The sequence below is a fragment of the Coturnix japonica genome, chromosome 5 (genome assembly GCF_001577835.2).
Source record: "Coturnix japonica isolate 7356 chromosome 5, Coturnix japonica 2.1, whole genome shotgun sequence".
Lineage (NCBI taxonomy): Eukaryota > Metazoa > Chordata > Aves > Galliformes > Phasianidae > Coturnix > Coturnix japonica.
The window spans coordinates 10,156,543-10,168,935 of NC_029520.1; the positions used below are offsets into that span (position 1 = coordinate 10,156,543).

Consider the following 12,393-nt stretch of genomic DNA (forward strand, 5'->3'; position numbering starts at 1 on the left):
ACTTTATTGAACCGTTGTAGCAAATGATTGTTGTTTGCCTGACATTCATGCGTGTTGTCAACTGGCCATTTCCAACAGCTTTGTGTTCTAATAGGGCACCTGAACTGACTGTTCTGCCTTGAAGATTTCTTCTCAGGGTTGCAGCTTTTATCAGCAGGACATCAAAGATACACATTTTGCTTTCTTCTAAGTGAAGACAAGTGAAGAGAGCTTTTTCAGCCTGCCTAAAATCCTTGTCTCATCTCTGTGGCTCTTCAAGAGCTGCAAATAAAAAGGCAAAAAAGTCATCTCAATTTTAGTACAGGATTTTTGGTATGGGGTATAAAATCAAGTAGATACAACAGTTGTACGAAAGTACTTGAGTACTAAGAAACAGATGGGTGTGCACTGGTGTCACCTGTGGATACATTTTCTTTGATTTAAAGCAGGAGTTGTCATCCTGAAGGTCGTGGCTGCCTTGCTGGAAGGAAGGGAATGGAATCCTCTCTCTTCTTTCCTGTTGCTAATACTCTCAGTTACAAACAGTGCTGGGTTCAAGGAGTTTCTCCATTGGAGCTAGCTGCCCAAAATATTTTCAAAGCCTTATGCCTATGTAAACAACCCCTAACAGGAGCTTTTTGCTGTAGTGTTTACACCAAATACATTTGTTTGTTGTTTTCTTTTTCTTTTTTCCCCAAGACTTCACTAATACTATTTACTGTTAAAGGTATATTCTGATGGCGTTCACTCCTACCTTGAGAAACTGGCATTTGATGGAGTATGTCAGCCCTAAATCTAAACTGAAAATTTCCTCCCACCAATTTCCCTCAGTCTCTCCCTCAGATTGTGTTGCTATTGTTCATTTTCTATAAGGACAGTGAAGGCTCAAACCTTGCATTTATCAGGAGTGAGCATTTGGGGGGTAGTCTAGAGTGCTGCAAAGACTGGATTTTGGGTGTCTGTGTTCTTCTAATCTGGAAGAGAGAAAGAATGACATCAATTAAAATGTAATAGGTTGGGTGCATTGCTGGGTTAAAAAAAATACAGGACTTGGAGTGGGAAAGCTTTTGTGGATAATTTAACTTGAATTTTTATCTTTTCCTTACAGCCACAGGGACTTGAAACCAGAAAACCTACTGCTGGATGAAAAGAACAATATCCGGATAGCAGATTTTGGGATGGCGTCGCTGCAGGTTGGGGACAGCTTGTTAGAAACCAGTTGTGGGTGAGTTTCATAGTTTCATAGTTTCATAGTTTCGTGCGGGTTGGAAGGGACCTTAGAGATCATCAAGTCCAGCCCCCGGAATTCGAGCCTCTGTGTAGCAGAGCGGCACTTCTACCACTTGCGCCACAGGGGGGATTCGAACTCCGGGCCCCAGTGTTGCAAGGCGGCGTCTTAGAGCATATTGCAAATAGTCAGTGATGGATTCCAGACATAGAAAATGTCAGTAACTGGGGGTTTGAGGAAGATCTGCAGGCTTACATTGTGCATCATTATTTCCTAGTAAGTTAGTAAATTTAAAAAATGTGTACAGTGCATAAAATAGCTAAAATAAGGATGTGTTTGTTTTTCGGTTTTTTTTTTTTTTTTTGAAGTGCTTTACAGTGAAAAGCAGGCCTTTGTAGATGTCACATATGGATATAAATATCGAGGCTTTCAGGTTTGGACTCATCTGCCTAGGCTGGCTTGCATTTGCTTTCACTGGACGTATGATACTTGGAAAATGAAAGCAGTGGTGAAACCTGTTTCCAGAATAGGCTTTAAAATATTAGGAGATGAGGGAAAAAAAATGGAATTTGGGGCATCTGAAATGGAATTTGCGTGTTCTATTCGGGCTGCCTGCTTGCAGCTCTTCCTGTTTATGCTTCACTTTGCTTCATTTCGGCTCACACCCAGTATTGACAGGGAGGCAGCAGAGGGTCCTTTGCAATGACAGGCAGGGCATGAATGCAGGTACAGAAGAGACTGCTTGGAGGAATATTGCAGGGGCAGTCTAAAAGCATTTCCATGTTAATTCAGTTGCCAGCAGGAGCTTTCTAGGAATTCCCAAGGGAGGCAGCAGTAAGCCCAACAGCTGAGTGAAGACCTGGTGCCTGGCTGAGGACAGGATGAACATGTCAGGAGCAATGCCCTCTGATCACCATCACCTCTACAGATACCACAGGCACCGTGGTCCCCCAAAGCCATAACTCTGTGTTGACTCTGCAGTGGGCTGCTGCAGTGAACTGTGGCAAGGGCAGCAGCTGCATCGTGCTGCTGCAGTCTGGCACCTCAGCCGACTTTTAGCTGTGTATCAATTTGTTACAACAGCAAGCTCAGCAGCTGGAGCTGCAGAAAGTACTAGCAGTTCTGTTTCTCCACCCATGTGCATCTACTCTTCCTGGCCCTTGGCAGTGTAAATCCTACGACTCCAGCTCATCTCAATCCGCAGGCTGCTGCAGTCCACGTCTTTTCATTCTGTGCCCTAAGGCAAGATAATTCAGCGTAGACATGGAGCCATACCAGATCCCTTTATAGCCCATCAACTGCCTCTCAGTCCTGAGCTGCACAATGTTGCATTCCAAGTTTTGAATAATAAATTGCAAAATTGTTTGAAGCTGATGATGTGATTGAATGGCGGTTTGTGAATATACTGAGATGCACCCGTTCCTTTCTTGTCTGTGCCAAGATTTGACCTCTTACCAGCACAGATGAGAAACAAGGAGCTGCGAGTCTGCACATCTGTTGCTTGCAGCTGCCTTCAAACCTCCCCTCTAGACCGAGAAACGAAGTCCTCGTTGCAGTTATCACAAAGGATCTCTGCTCTTAAAGAAAATCTTCTCCTTTCCTTCTGTGAAAAACAGAACAACAAAAAGTATAAAAACCAACTCCATCTCACATCACCCTGAAGAACTTTTTGGAACTCTTTGGGAACATCTTGTTAGGCTTCCTATTCATGCTAGCGGCAGTCTTTATCGTCCAGGTCTAGAGTCTCAAAGGGAGATTTGCTGTCCATAAGCAGCGCTGGAATTCAAGCCTCCATGTTTCAAGCAGAGCCAGCCCTCACTATTGCAGCCTTAAAGTGTGCTAATAAAGAAATCAATGGAACAGAAGAGACGTGCCTGTAATAAACAGAACACAGCAGCAATGCTATGATCTCCTGCCTTGCAGATGTATTTTAAGTATGGTGCCAATCACTAGGCCTCCATGTGAGCTATTACACCACTTCATTAATTCTCCTGGCATGGAGCCCAGCATGGCTGGTACTGGTGTCTTCTGATCTGGTCTGGGCAGTAAAGAGAGAAAGGAAGGAAGGAATATGTAACAGTGGGCCATGAAATTCACAGAGAATGGCATCCCGGTTGTGACTCCCTTCCCCTAGGAGCACACACTAACCAACCTCAGAGCTCTTCAAGGCAACGCTTTTACCTCCCCCTTGTAGTCGGTACTTTCAGCCAGCATGAAAAGGAACAAAACAGACTGAGTCGTGGCTGAGGTATGAAACTTTAATGAGATGTTCTTCCATGCACCCAGAAGTTAATTTTCAGAATGGCTTTCTCTGTGCTGTGAACATTGATAATGAGATGAAACTGTAAGATTTCCTTTGACAGTCACACAAGGAGTCTCCAGGTATTTCTGTCAGTCAGAGTGGGAGGATGAGATGGGGTTTAACAGCATGATACAATGTACTTTGTCAGTACAGCAGAGTTGTTAGAGTGCAACCTTTGCTGTCACGAAACGGATAAGTGTAGTCCAGAATCTGACCAGAGAGCCCTGACTGGCCTCACAAAGCTGTTTGCGTGTTTTGTTGCACACCTCAGAGTCAGTGTCTGATGGGAGCTACTCCTTAGATCAGCGTGTTTTTTTTGTAGTGCTGATGGCTACCTGGAGGAAATGATAAAGGTTCAGTCAGGTTGTGTTTGTGTAGGGGAAGGAATTAAGGATGAACTGGCTGTTTCATTTACATCTTTTGTCACTGCCAGACTGCAGTCAGGCCTTGGTTGTAATTAATCCCCATTACTGAAAGCCTGTATTGCACGAATCCTGCACATATATAAATATGTATGCATATATATACAGAAGAGCAAGCCAGAGATTTAAACATGTGTCTTTAGACCTTTGAGAGGAAGAGGAGCTGTGGGAATAATTCTGCTAACTGCAGAAACTGCTTGATAAGGCACTCTTGTGGAGAGAGAGTCCCTGAAATGCTAAAGTAACCCAGCAAATCTTTGCATCTCTCCAGGAGCAGGGGAGTTCTGTGAGCAAACAGCAGACAACGAAGGAAGCGGAGGATGTGGTAGGATGCTGCTTCTAATAGTCCAGATCTCTTTGGCTCTTCCTCCTCTTTACCCTTCCAAGTGATGATGTGCAGAGACAGTCCCTCATCTCTTTCAGCAGTGATTCTTCCCAGCACACTGCCTTGCAGTGCTTCAGAATGTTAGATACTGAGCAATCCCTCCTACTTGTCTCTAGGCAAACAGAATGAGTTTCTTATGGTTAAGTCTCTGAACTTAAATGATCTGAGCTTGATTTCTGCCTCTGCTGTGGGCATCCATGGTAGTTGTAGACAAGTCACAATACCCCTCTGTGCTTCAGTTCTCAATCTCAACATGTCATTACAGTGCTCAAGTTGCTCTGAACATATCTATAGAAGTCTTGGAAAAGTAGGAACGTTTCTCTTTTCTTGAGCTTCTGAATTGGAGGATTGATAGGGGATACAGTTGAGCTGTAATTCTTGGGAGTCTGTAATGATCCTTCCTAATTCCCCATTGCTCCCTACTGAAAGGTGACAAAGTACATTTTTGCCATCTCTGCAATTCTCTCCATTTCACTTAATGTGAAACAACACCATCTCCCTCAGGAAGGTGATTGCTGCAGGCCACCAGGTGATGGAGAACCCCACAGTGGTGCTGCTCTCTGTGCTGCCTGTAAACCTCTCAATCACAAACAACCACAAGCTGAGACCAAGCCAACGTGTGAATGTAGCTTTCTCTAGCACCAGACATGATTCCTGACAAGGCAGTCTGTACAGGCCCACAATTGACTAACTGTATTTGCAGCAATTCTCCCCTGTCGGTATCTCTGTTGGGAACCCCTGAAGAAATCCAGAAATCTGTGAATTTAGTAAGAACAATGTTAAGTATGTTCTCTAATTTTATTGAGTGAGAAGGAAGCCGCTGTGCGTGTCAGTGGCATAATGAAGGAAAACAGCAGCTTCCAAACCCAGCACAGTGCATACCTCTGCTCTCAATTCTCCCTGGCAAATGCGGGCTATACTTTGTAGACCCGCCAGCTGCCCATATATGTCACAAAACAAAACATTTTCATCAGTTCTGTGATTCTCATTAGAATTGATAACTATCTCTTCTTGAGCTCAGGATATCTGTAACACCCAGTGCAGTGTGTGTTTGTTAGAAATGCTAACAGAGATCATCTAGCTCCTGAGTTGCTTACCTCTTGTATTTAGTCTGTCCCAACACCTGTGATTCAGAAGAATAGAATTCAGTTGCTGTACACCTCAATGTCCAAGCACCATTTCTAATTTAATGTCAAGTCATGATGCTGCGTATATTCTTTCTCTTCTACAGAGCTGTGTATACAGATGTGTGCATGTTATCTAAAATGTATGCAAATGTCCAGATCCAGATATTGTTAGTGTTGCAAATTTAGGCTCTTAAAGTCAGAAAATGCCAGAATTCGTAGCTTTTATCCCATCTCACCAGGAGTTTCCATTGCACTCTGTTCCCGTCTCTTTCCCTGTTCTTCACTCCATTTCAGTCTTGCCAACTTCTCCCACTCGTTTCTGCTCCACATTTGGTCCAACGTCCCAGATTCTTTTCTCTTTTTCCTTAGATTCCAGCTCTTGTTTCCTCTACCTGGTATTCCCAGCTCTCAGTCTCAGATCTAACTCCTGTTATTCGTGCACACAAAGAGGTTCTGTTTTTAAAGCTTGGTACTTTGTGACAACCTCAGTCACAACAGCTTGTACTATCAGTTTTAGGAAAAAAACTTGATCTGTGAAGCATTGCCAATACAGGTTGAATTTTCATCCTGACTCTCTAGAGAATTTCCATTAGCAAATACAATCTTCCCTTTTTTCTAGTAGTTGTGTTTGAATACATTTTTCCAGAGAATGAGAATAAATCATCACATTTTTCTTTTGCATTTCAGGATGCTAGAAATGTTCACTTTTTATGGGAAAAGCACAGTTGATTCAAATAAGATTTTAATTGTGGGCACAAAGATGCCCTACATCAAAAACAGGGGAACCTGTGGTTTCCAATTAGCTGTGAACATCTCAGCTTAAAGCACCTTATCATTTGCATTCACAGAAGGACTGCGTTGTGGGCACAGAGAGCTTGATTCTCCAGTATGTCAACCAACTGCCTCATCACAACATTGTCCTTCGTAGCACCACGCTTCCCTCACTTAACTATTGGCTTTCTAACTTCTACAAAAGTCAACCAGAGACATTGTGACCAGCAGCAGACCCACTGCCTCATGCTCACTTATCTACAAAGCACAGCACAGCCTATTCAGGTTTTGCTTTTGAGTACTGCACTCTGCATTCTTTATGGTCTTTTAGTATAGGGATGTGTTTCAATTCTTAAATTAAGATCTCTTAAAGGATCTAAGTCTTAATAATTTGAGCTCATATATTAATTAATGAACTGATTTGCAAATTCACAGAAAGTCTATTTGTGCTTGAGGAGTAAACAGCTGTAAGATGGCTGAGGGCTAGATGCTGAGTTTTCTCATATAGTGCTAAATGACTGAGTTGAAGCTTTAATGGCAAAATAGTTCTCAAACAAAACTACAGCTACTACTTTAATTATAGCCCTACGTGCAGTTACTGCCTTCACTATAGCCTGAACTACCCACTGCTCTTCAAACTGTTTCTTCAGTCCCTTCCTGCATTACACTGCTGTGTGATCTGTGGCTGTCACTTTCCCCACAGGATGCTCTAACATGCATCCTTCTTGCGAGGAATTCCCTTTCTCTGTTTTGCTGCTCTTCTCACGTTCCCCTTCATCTCAGCCATTTGCTTCCCAGCACAGTGTTCCGCATAGGCATTCTTTTGCTCTGGTGGGTGCCTTCTGTCTCCAAAAGCCAGCAAAGAGATAGCAGTTGACTTGGGGGGAAGAAGGGGCTCTAGTATCTGAGCAACAGCAAAAACAGCCAGACACAAGAGGGCTTCAATGCACCTCCTTTATAAAGGTATCTTCAAGCAAAGTGAGAAAAGATTTTTTCCTCCCTCTCTACAGAAATACTGCCTCCAGCTGTGAGGTGTGAAGAGTGGCAGAGAAGCATTTCTTCTTCCCCAAGTAGTGTCTTCTTAAGGCATGGCTCCGAAGTACATAAGCATGGAGATTCATCTTCAAAGGGACCTGTCAGGAAGTGCAATACATGATTTGTCGTGATTATAGAGCAGGATCGTACAGTACAGCTCTCCCTCTTCTTCCTCATCAACCTTCTTTGGAAAAGCAGTTGTTCCATAACAAGGAAGTATCTGTGCACTGTGCAGGTCTCTCATACCTGTGTTCTGAGACAGGAGATCAGAACTGCTTGCACAAATCAGAGGCACATCACATCTGCACTGAAGATACAGCACTGGTTGTCTCAGATCCGCTCTAGGTTTATTGTATCAGTGTGTCAAGATCAAAACCTACTTGTGTAGTTTTTCAGATGACATTCAGGATAGATGCATCAGAGATGCTTCTCTCTGATTGCATTACCCCCGTCTGGACTTGTAGTGGTTTTCACCGTTGCATTTTGTATTATTTCCTCTGGTCGAAGTCCTGTGTAAATACTTTGCTAAGGGCCTGCAAGATCTGTTAAGATTCCCGAGTCTAAGAGTTACAGCTGTGAATGACCATGCAGAGAGCCCTTCCTGCCCCAAGCAGACTAGCCTGGGAAAATGAACATCACCCTTGAAATAAACACTGCCAGCACTGGGGCTCTTTTGCAGCAGTACCCAGAGGCAGCAGCTGCTTCTTAATCTTGCTGAGCCGTATACTTATTTATTATCAAGGGCACGTTGTGGCTTTAGCTGCACAGAGATGTAGCTGAAAGATGAGGAGATGGCCTAGGGGAAGAGAGAGGGAATATACTGAATATTGAATAATTATTGATAAGAGCCAAAGAAATACTCAGGACTCTATAAAAAGATAAATAGATTTTTTATTAAATTTTAGCTTTTTCTTTAAAGCAGTTGAAGGTCCTTCATGATTGGCAGCATGGAAATGAGTTTTCTACAGATTTCTGGCTGGCCAGAGGAACCTGTTTAGAGCTGTTTGCCAAGGCAGTGCTGCAGATATCCTGATAGTGTGTGCTGGCAGGAATTCAGAGTGGCTGTGCCAGAAATCTGTGCTCTCTGGGCAGTTGCAGTGCAGCTGTTGAATGATTGAATCGATCCAACTTGTTGAAATTATTTATTGTAACATTTTCTCCGCCCATTCTGTTGGTATTTAGCAGAATTTCACCAGTGTCTTGAAAGACACCTTGCAGACTCCACTGCACTCAGCAGACATCAGAGGAGCAAAATGCTTTAAGTGCATTTTCTACTGAGATTCCTAATTGGGTATTTACCTGTCTTGTGGTTTTCACAATACTTACCTTCTTCTTTTCAAGGATATTTGAAAGATGGTTGTATGCCTCAGCATCTGCAATTATGAATTCTGAAACCAGTCTATGTTGGAGTTGCAAATTTCCAGGGAGCAGGAAAGCAGCAGTGGTGTTGCTCTTGTTTTAGTCAGAACAGCAGACTTATAATGAGGTTCTGGTCAACCAGTTGTGGCCAGCAGCAACTTTTAATAACTCATCTGTGTTCCTGTGGCTGCCAGAGACAGAGCTGCCAAAAGTGCCCAGTGGGTCTGACCTCCCCACTAGGCTCAGGTACTTTCTTACCAGAATCCCAGAGCATCCAAGGGTCAAGTCTATCCAGCTCTTCAAGGCAAAACATTTCTTGTCTTAATAGGCCTTTCAAGGTTTATAAAATCAGGTCTAAACGAAGATCTGCGGTCAGTACTGAATGCATAGGCTTGATCATAATACCTGCAGTAGCCTCTTAAAGAAGAAGTGTTATTAGATAGTATGCTAAACTTCTAAGTCCTGCCTTTCCCAAAGTTTGTGAGGGATCAATTATATTTAATCTCTCCTTGGTAAGCTTTGTATTCAAGGTAGCTGCAGTTCTGGTTGTACTCCGAGTATATTATCACAGTCTGCCAAAAGCTGTGATAGCAAATCGGATGTGCCATGCACTCAGGGTGATATCTTACCATAAGTGTAATGTGTATGGAAAGGTAATTAATGGACTGTCTCATTGGGCATTAAAGTAGCATCCTAGCACAAAGCTAACCTCACTGTGCTTCTGTTTTGCTCATTACTTTGTGAGACAGGTATTGCCCAGCCATGATTGTGTTTGTCACAAGAAACAAATGCACAAATGAAGACAGGCTCAGGGGCTGCTGGGAGGTGTCAGTATAAACAATGGTGAGATTTGCACACAGGTCTCAGACAGTTTGCATCCCTTTTACTTGTCAAGTTACTTTAATGAGGGCTATAAAAATAAATAGCCGTGGCTATAATCTTTAGGAATTAAAATGATTACCTGGCAAGTTGAAGTAATTAACTATTCTCAGCCAAGAATCAAGGAAGAGATAGATGTGTGGAAGGATGTGAAGAGAATATATTAGCTCAGAAGGTAGCAGTGCTGTTGTCCATCCTTTTTGTGTGGTGTTTTGCTGTTGTTTTTTTCTAAAGAAAAATAAATTGCATGTTGAAATCATATACTGGCAGCTTTTATGACTGCTGGAGTAATTGAGAGCACTCTTAGCAGAAGAGGTGCAAGATGTTGTTCGGAGATATATGCACTGGCTCTGAAAACATATATTTTTTTCCCCCTAAAAGACCTCACAGTGTGTGCCTTCCTTCTAGTTATACATGTGGCCAAGTGAAAGTAAAAAGTCGGTGGGCTTGAATATGATGTAATCGCAAAATATACCTGCTCTTCCATTCCTTTTAAGAAATTCATATTAGGGCCATTGACTATTGAATTCTGCTGGTTGTTGACCGTTTCTGAGTTTGTCTGAGAAATGTATTCGCTTTAAAATAATAAAAATGGGCTGTTTTTGCAAACTTGCTTTCTGTGTAGATGAGCCAGTCCTGATTCTGGTAAGCAAAGTGGAAATGCAAATAATGGATAGATATGTGTTCATCTCTCTATTTTGTGTTTCAGATCACCGCATTATGCCTGCCCTGAAGTTATCCGGGTAAGTTGATTAACATCAGTGCATGTTTTCTTTAAAGTGCCACTAATTGCATGTGTGCAAACTGACCCTCCCTACAGAAAATCTGTGCAAAACAGACAGCATGGGAAAGGAGATAACAAACATAACTGTGACTTTGGTTGTTTGGTTCAGCCCTGAATCAATCCACATCAGCCGTCTGAGGGAAATAGTCCTGTGTTGTTTTCACAATGCCTTTTTCACAATCCCCTTTTTTAGATGTTCTTCTTTATTATTTTATATTTTTTTTGATTGTTTGGGTTGGAAAGGATCATAAAGATAATCTTCTTCCAACTCCCCTGCCATGGGCAGTGACATCTACCACTAGACCAGGTTGCTGAAACTCCATCCAGCCTGACTTTGAACACTTACAGGGAGGGGGCAACCACAGCTTCTCTGAGTAATCTATTCCTCTGCCTCACCACTATTACAGTAAAAAAAATCCTTCCTTGTATCTAAGCTAAATCTACCATTATCTCTTGTTCTATAAAAAAAAGCTCCCCAGCTTTCTTTTAAACTCCCTTTAGGTACTGAAAGGCTGCAGTGAGGTCTCAACTGCAGGTTGAAAAACTCTCTCAGCTTGTCACTGTAGGAGAAGTGCTCCTCTGGACCCACTCTAACAGGTCTATGTCCTCCTTAGTTTGGAGTCCTGAGAGCTGAATGGCAGTTGGGGTCTTACAGGAGGAGTATTTTGAAGCATTTCATTAATGTAAAGCCAAACATGCATACAGAAGACACTGTCCAGCCAATACTATGAGATTACAAATAATGTGACTTATGACAAGCTCCCTGAAGAACTAGAGAGGAGAAAAACGCATTCTCGATGCCCTTAATGCACTTCCACCACTGTTTCAGGATCAGCACTAAAATGTTTCCAGTCCTCAGCATTCCTGTTCCATTTCCTACTTCTAACCCTGTTCTTGAAGAACCTAAATAAGTGTAAACTGGTGTTCATAAAATAATACAATTAATGGGCTGTGTCGTGGCCTCCTGGTTGGAGAGGCCACCTTGGGAAGCAGGTGGCAGAATCAAAATGTGTGTTTTCCCATTCTCCCCTCTCTTGTTCTTTGAGGATAATGAATTCATTTACTAGTGAGCACATTTTTGAGTTTCTGTGTCATTGCTGCACAGGGAGAAAAGTACGATGGAAGGAAAGCAGACGTCTGGAGCTGTGGAGTCATTTTATTTGCGTTGCTAGTGGTGAGTCATCTTCCTTGCTCTATCCTTTTAAGAAAATAAAAAAAGAAAATTCAAAAATGCTGCTGTATTTAATGGCGATTCTATTGACATCATGTACAGATAAGCTTTTGGTTTTTTTAGTTCTCCTATTTTTGAATCTCTCAACTGCATCCTTTGCATCCTTTCCTCTTAGTTCTACATCAGTTCCAGAGGAAAGGCATGAAGAATATTTCACTGCTGCTTTGAAATGTGGCTGCCCTGCACGTGGGAACGCAGACAAATGTTAAAGGCTTACCTCCATAAATATCATTTGCTTTGTTGTAATGCTGCCACACTTTAAAGAGCCCCATTCAAAGCACACTTAATTTTTTCACCCCAAAGGGTGCGCCGCTCCAAGGTGCAGAAATTGCCCTACAGAGGATTAAACATGGCTGGTTTTGGCAAGTGTTTGCTTTTTTCAGCTGTATGCCTGTATACATTTCAATAGATATATGCATTCATTAACTGTAATCTTGTTTCAAGAGAAGATTTGAGTGCGGCAGTTTTGTTTCATGCAAGTACTGGGCTATATTTTAATTTGTTTCGCTGGCAAATACAAAACTGAGCCAATAGTATGAAGTATAAATTAGTTTCCACCTGGCTCACCTGTAATACTTTCCTCAGTATTCAAAATGAAGTATCTTGTGAGTTTTCCTTCTTCTGATCCAAGTTTCAGTTCTCTGTGGAATTTATTCTGATTTACAGCATAGTATAACATTCCCAAATATACAACAATTGGATGCCCAGCAGAAAACAAGTAGGTTTGGCATTTGTTATCAGTTCCCATGGTAAAGTGTAGGGAAATACAAATATGTGCTCATATAAGTGTGATGTTACTATATGCAGAATTAATGTTATATGTGAGAATAGATTTAATGCACGTTAAGTATTTTATATTGGTAATAGTTTAAGTGATGATGGGCAGTTATA

At 42.1% G+C, this 12,393-nt stretch overlaps 1 protein-coding gene across 19 annotated transcripts in view; it reads left to right on the forward strand.

Annotated features, from left to right (window-relative positions):
* Positions 1–12,393, forward strand: part of BRSK2 (BR serine/threonine kinase 2) — a 288,040-nt gene that overhangs the window by 206,084 nt on the left and 69,563 nt on the right. For all 19 annotated transcript variants that reach the window (XM_032444828.1, XM_032444827.1, XM_032444826.1 and 16 more), the window contains 3 exons: positions 1,088–1,204; positions 10,197–10,230; positions 11,377–11,445. In XM_032444828.1, coding sequence (XP_032300719.1) covers positions 1,088–1,204; positions 10,197–10,230; positions 11,377–11,445 — 220 coding nt within the window. The remainder of the gene's footprint in view (positions 1–1,087; positions 1,205–10,196; positions 10,231–11,376; positions 11,446–12,393) is intronic.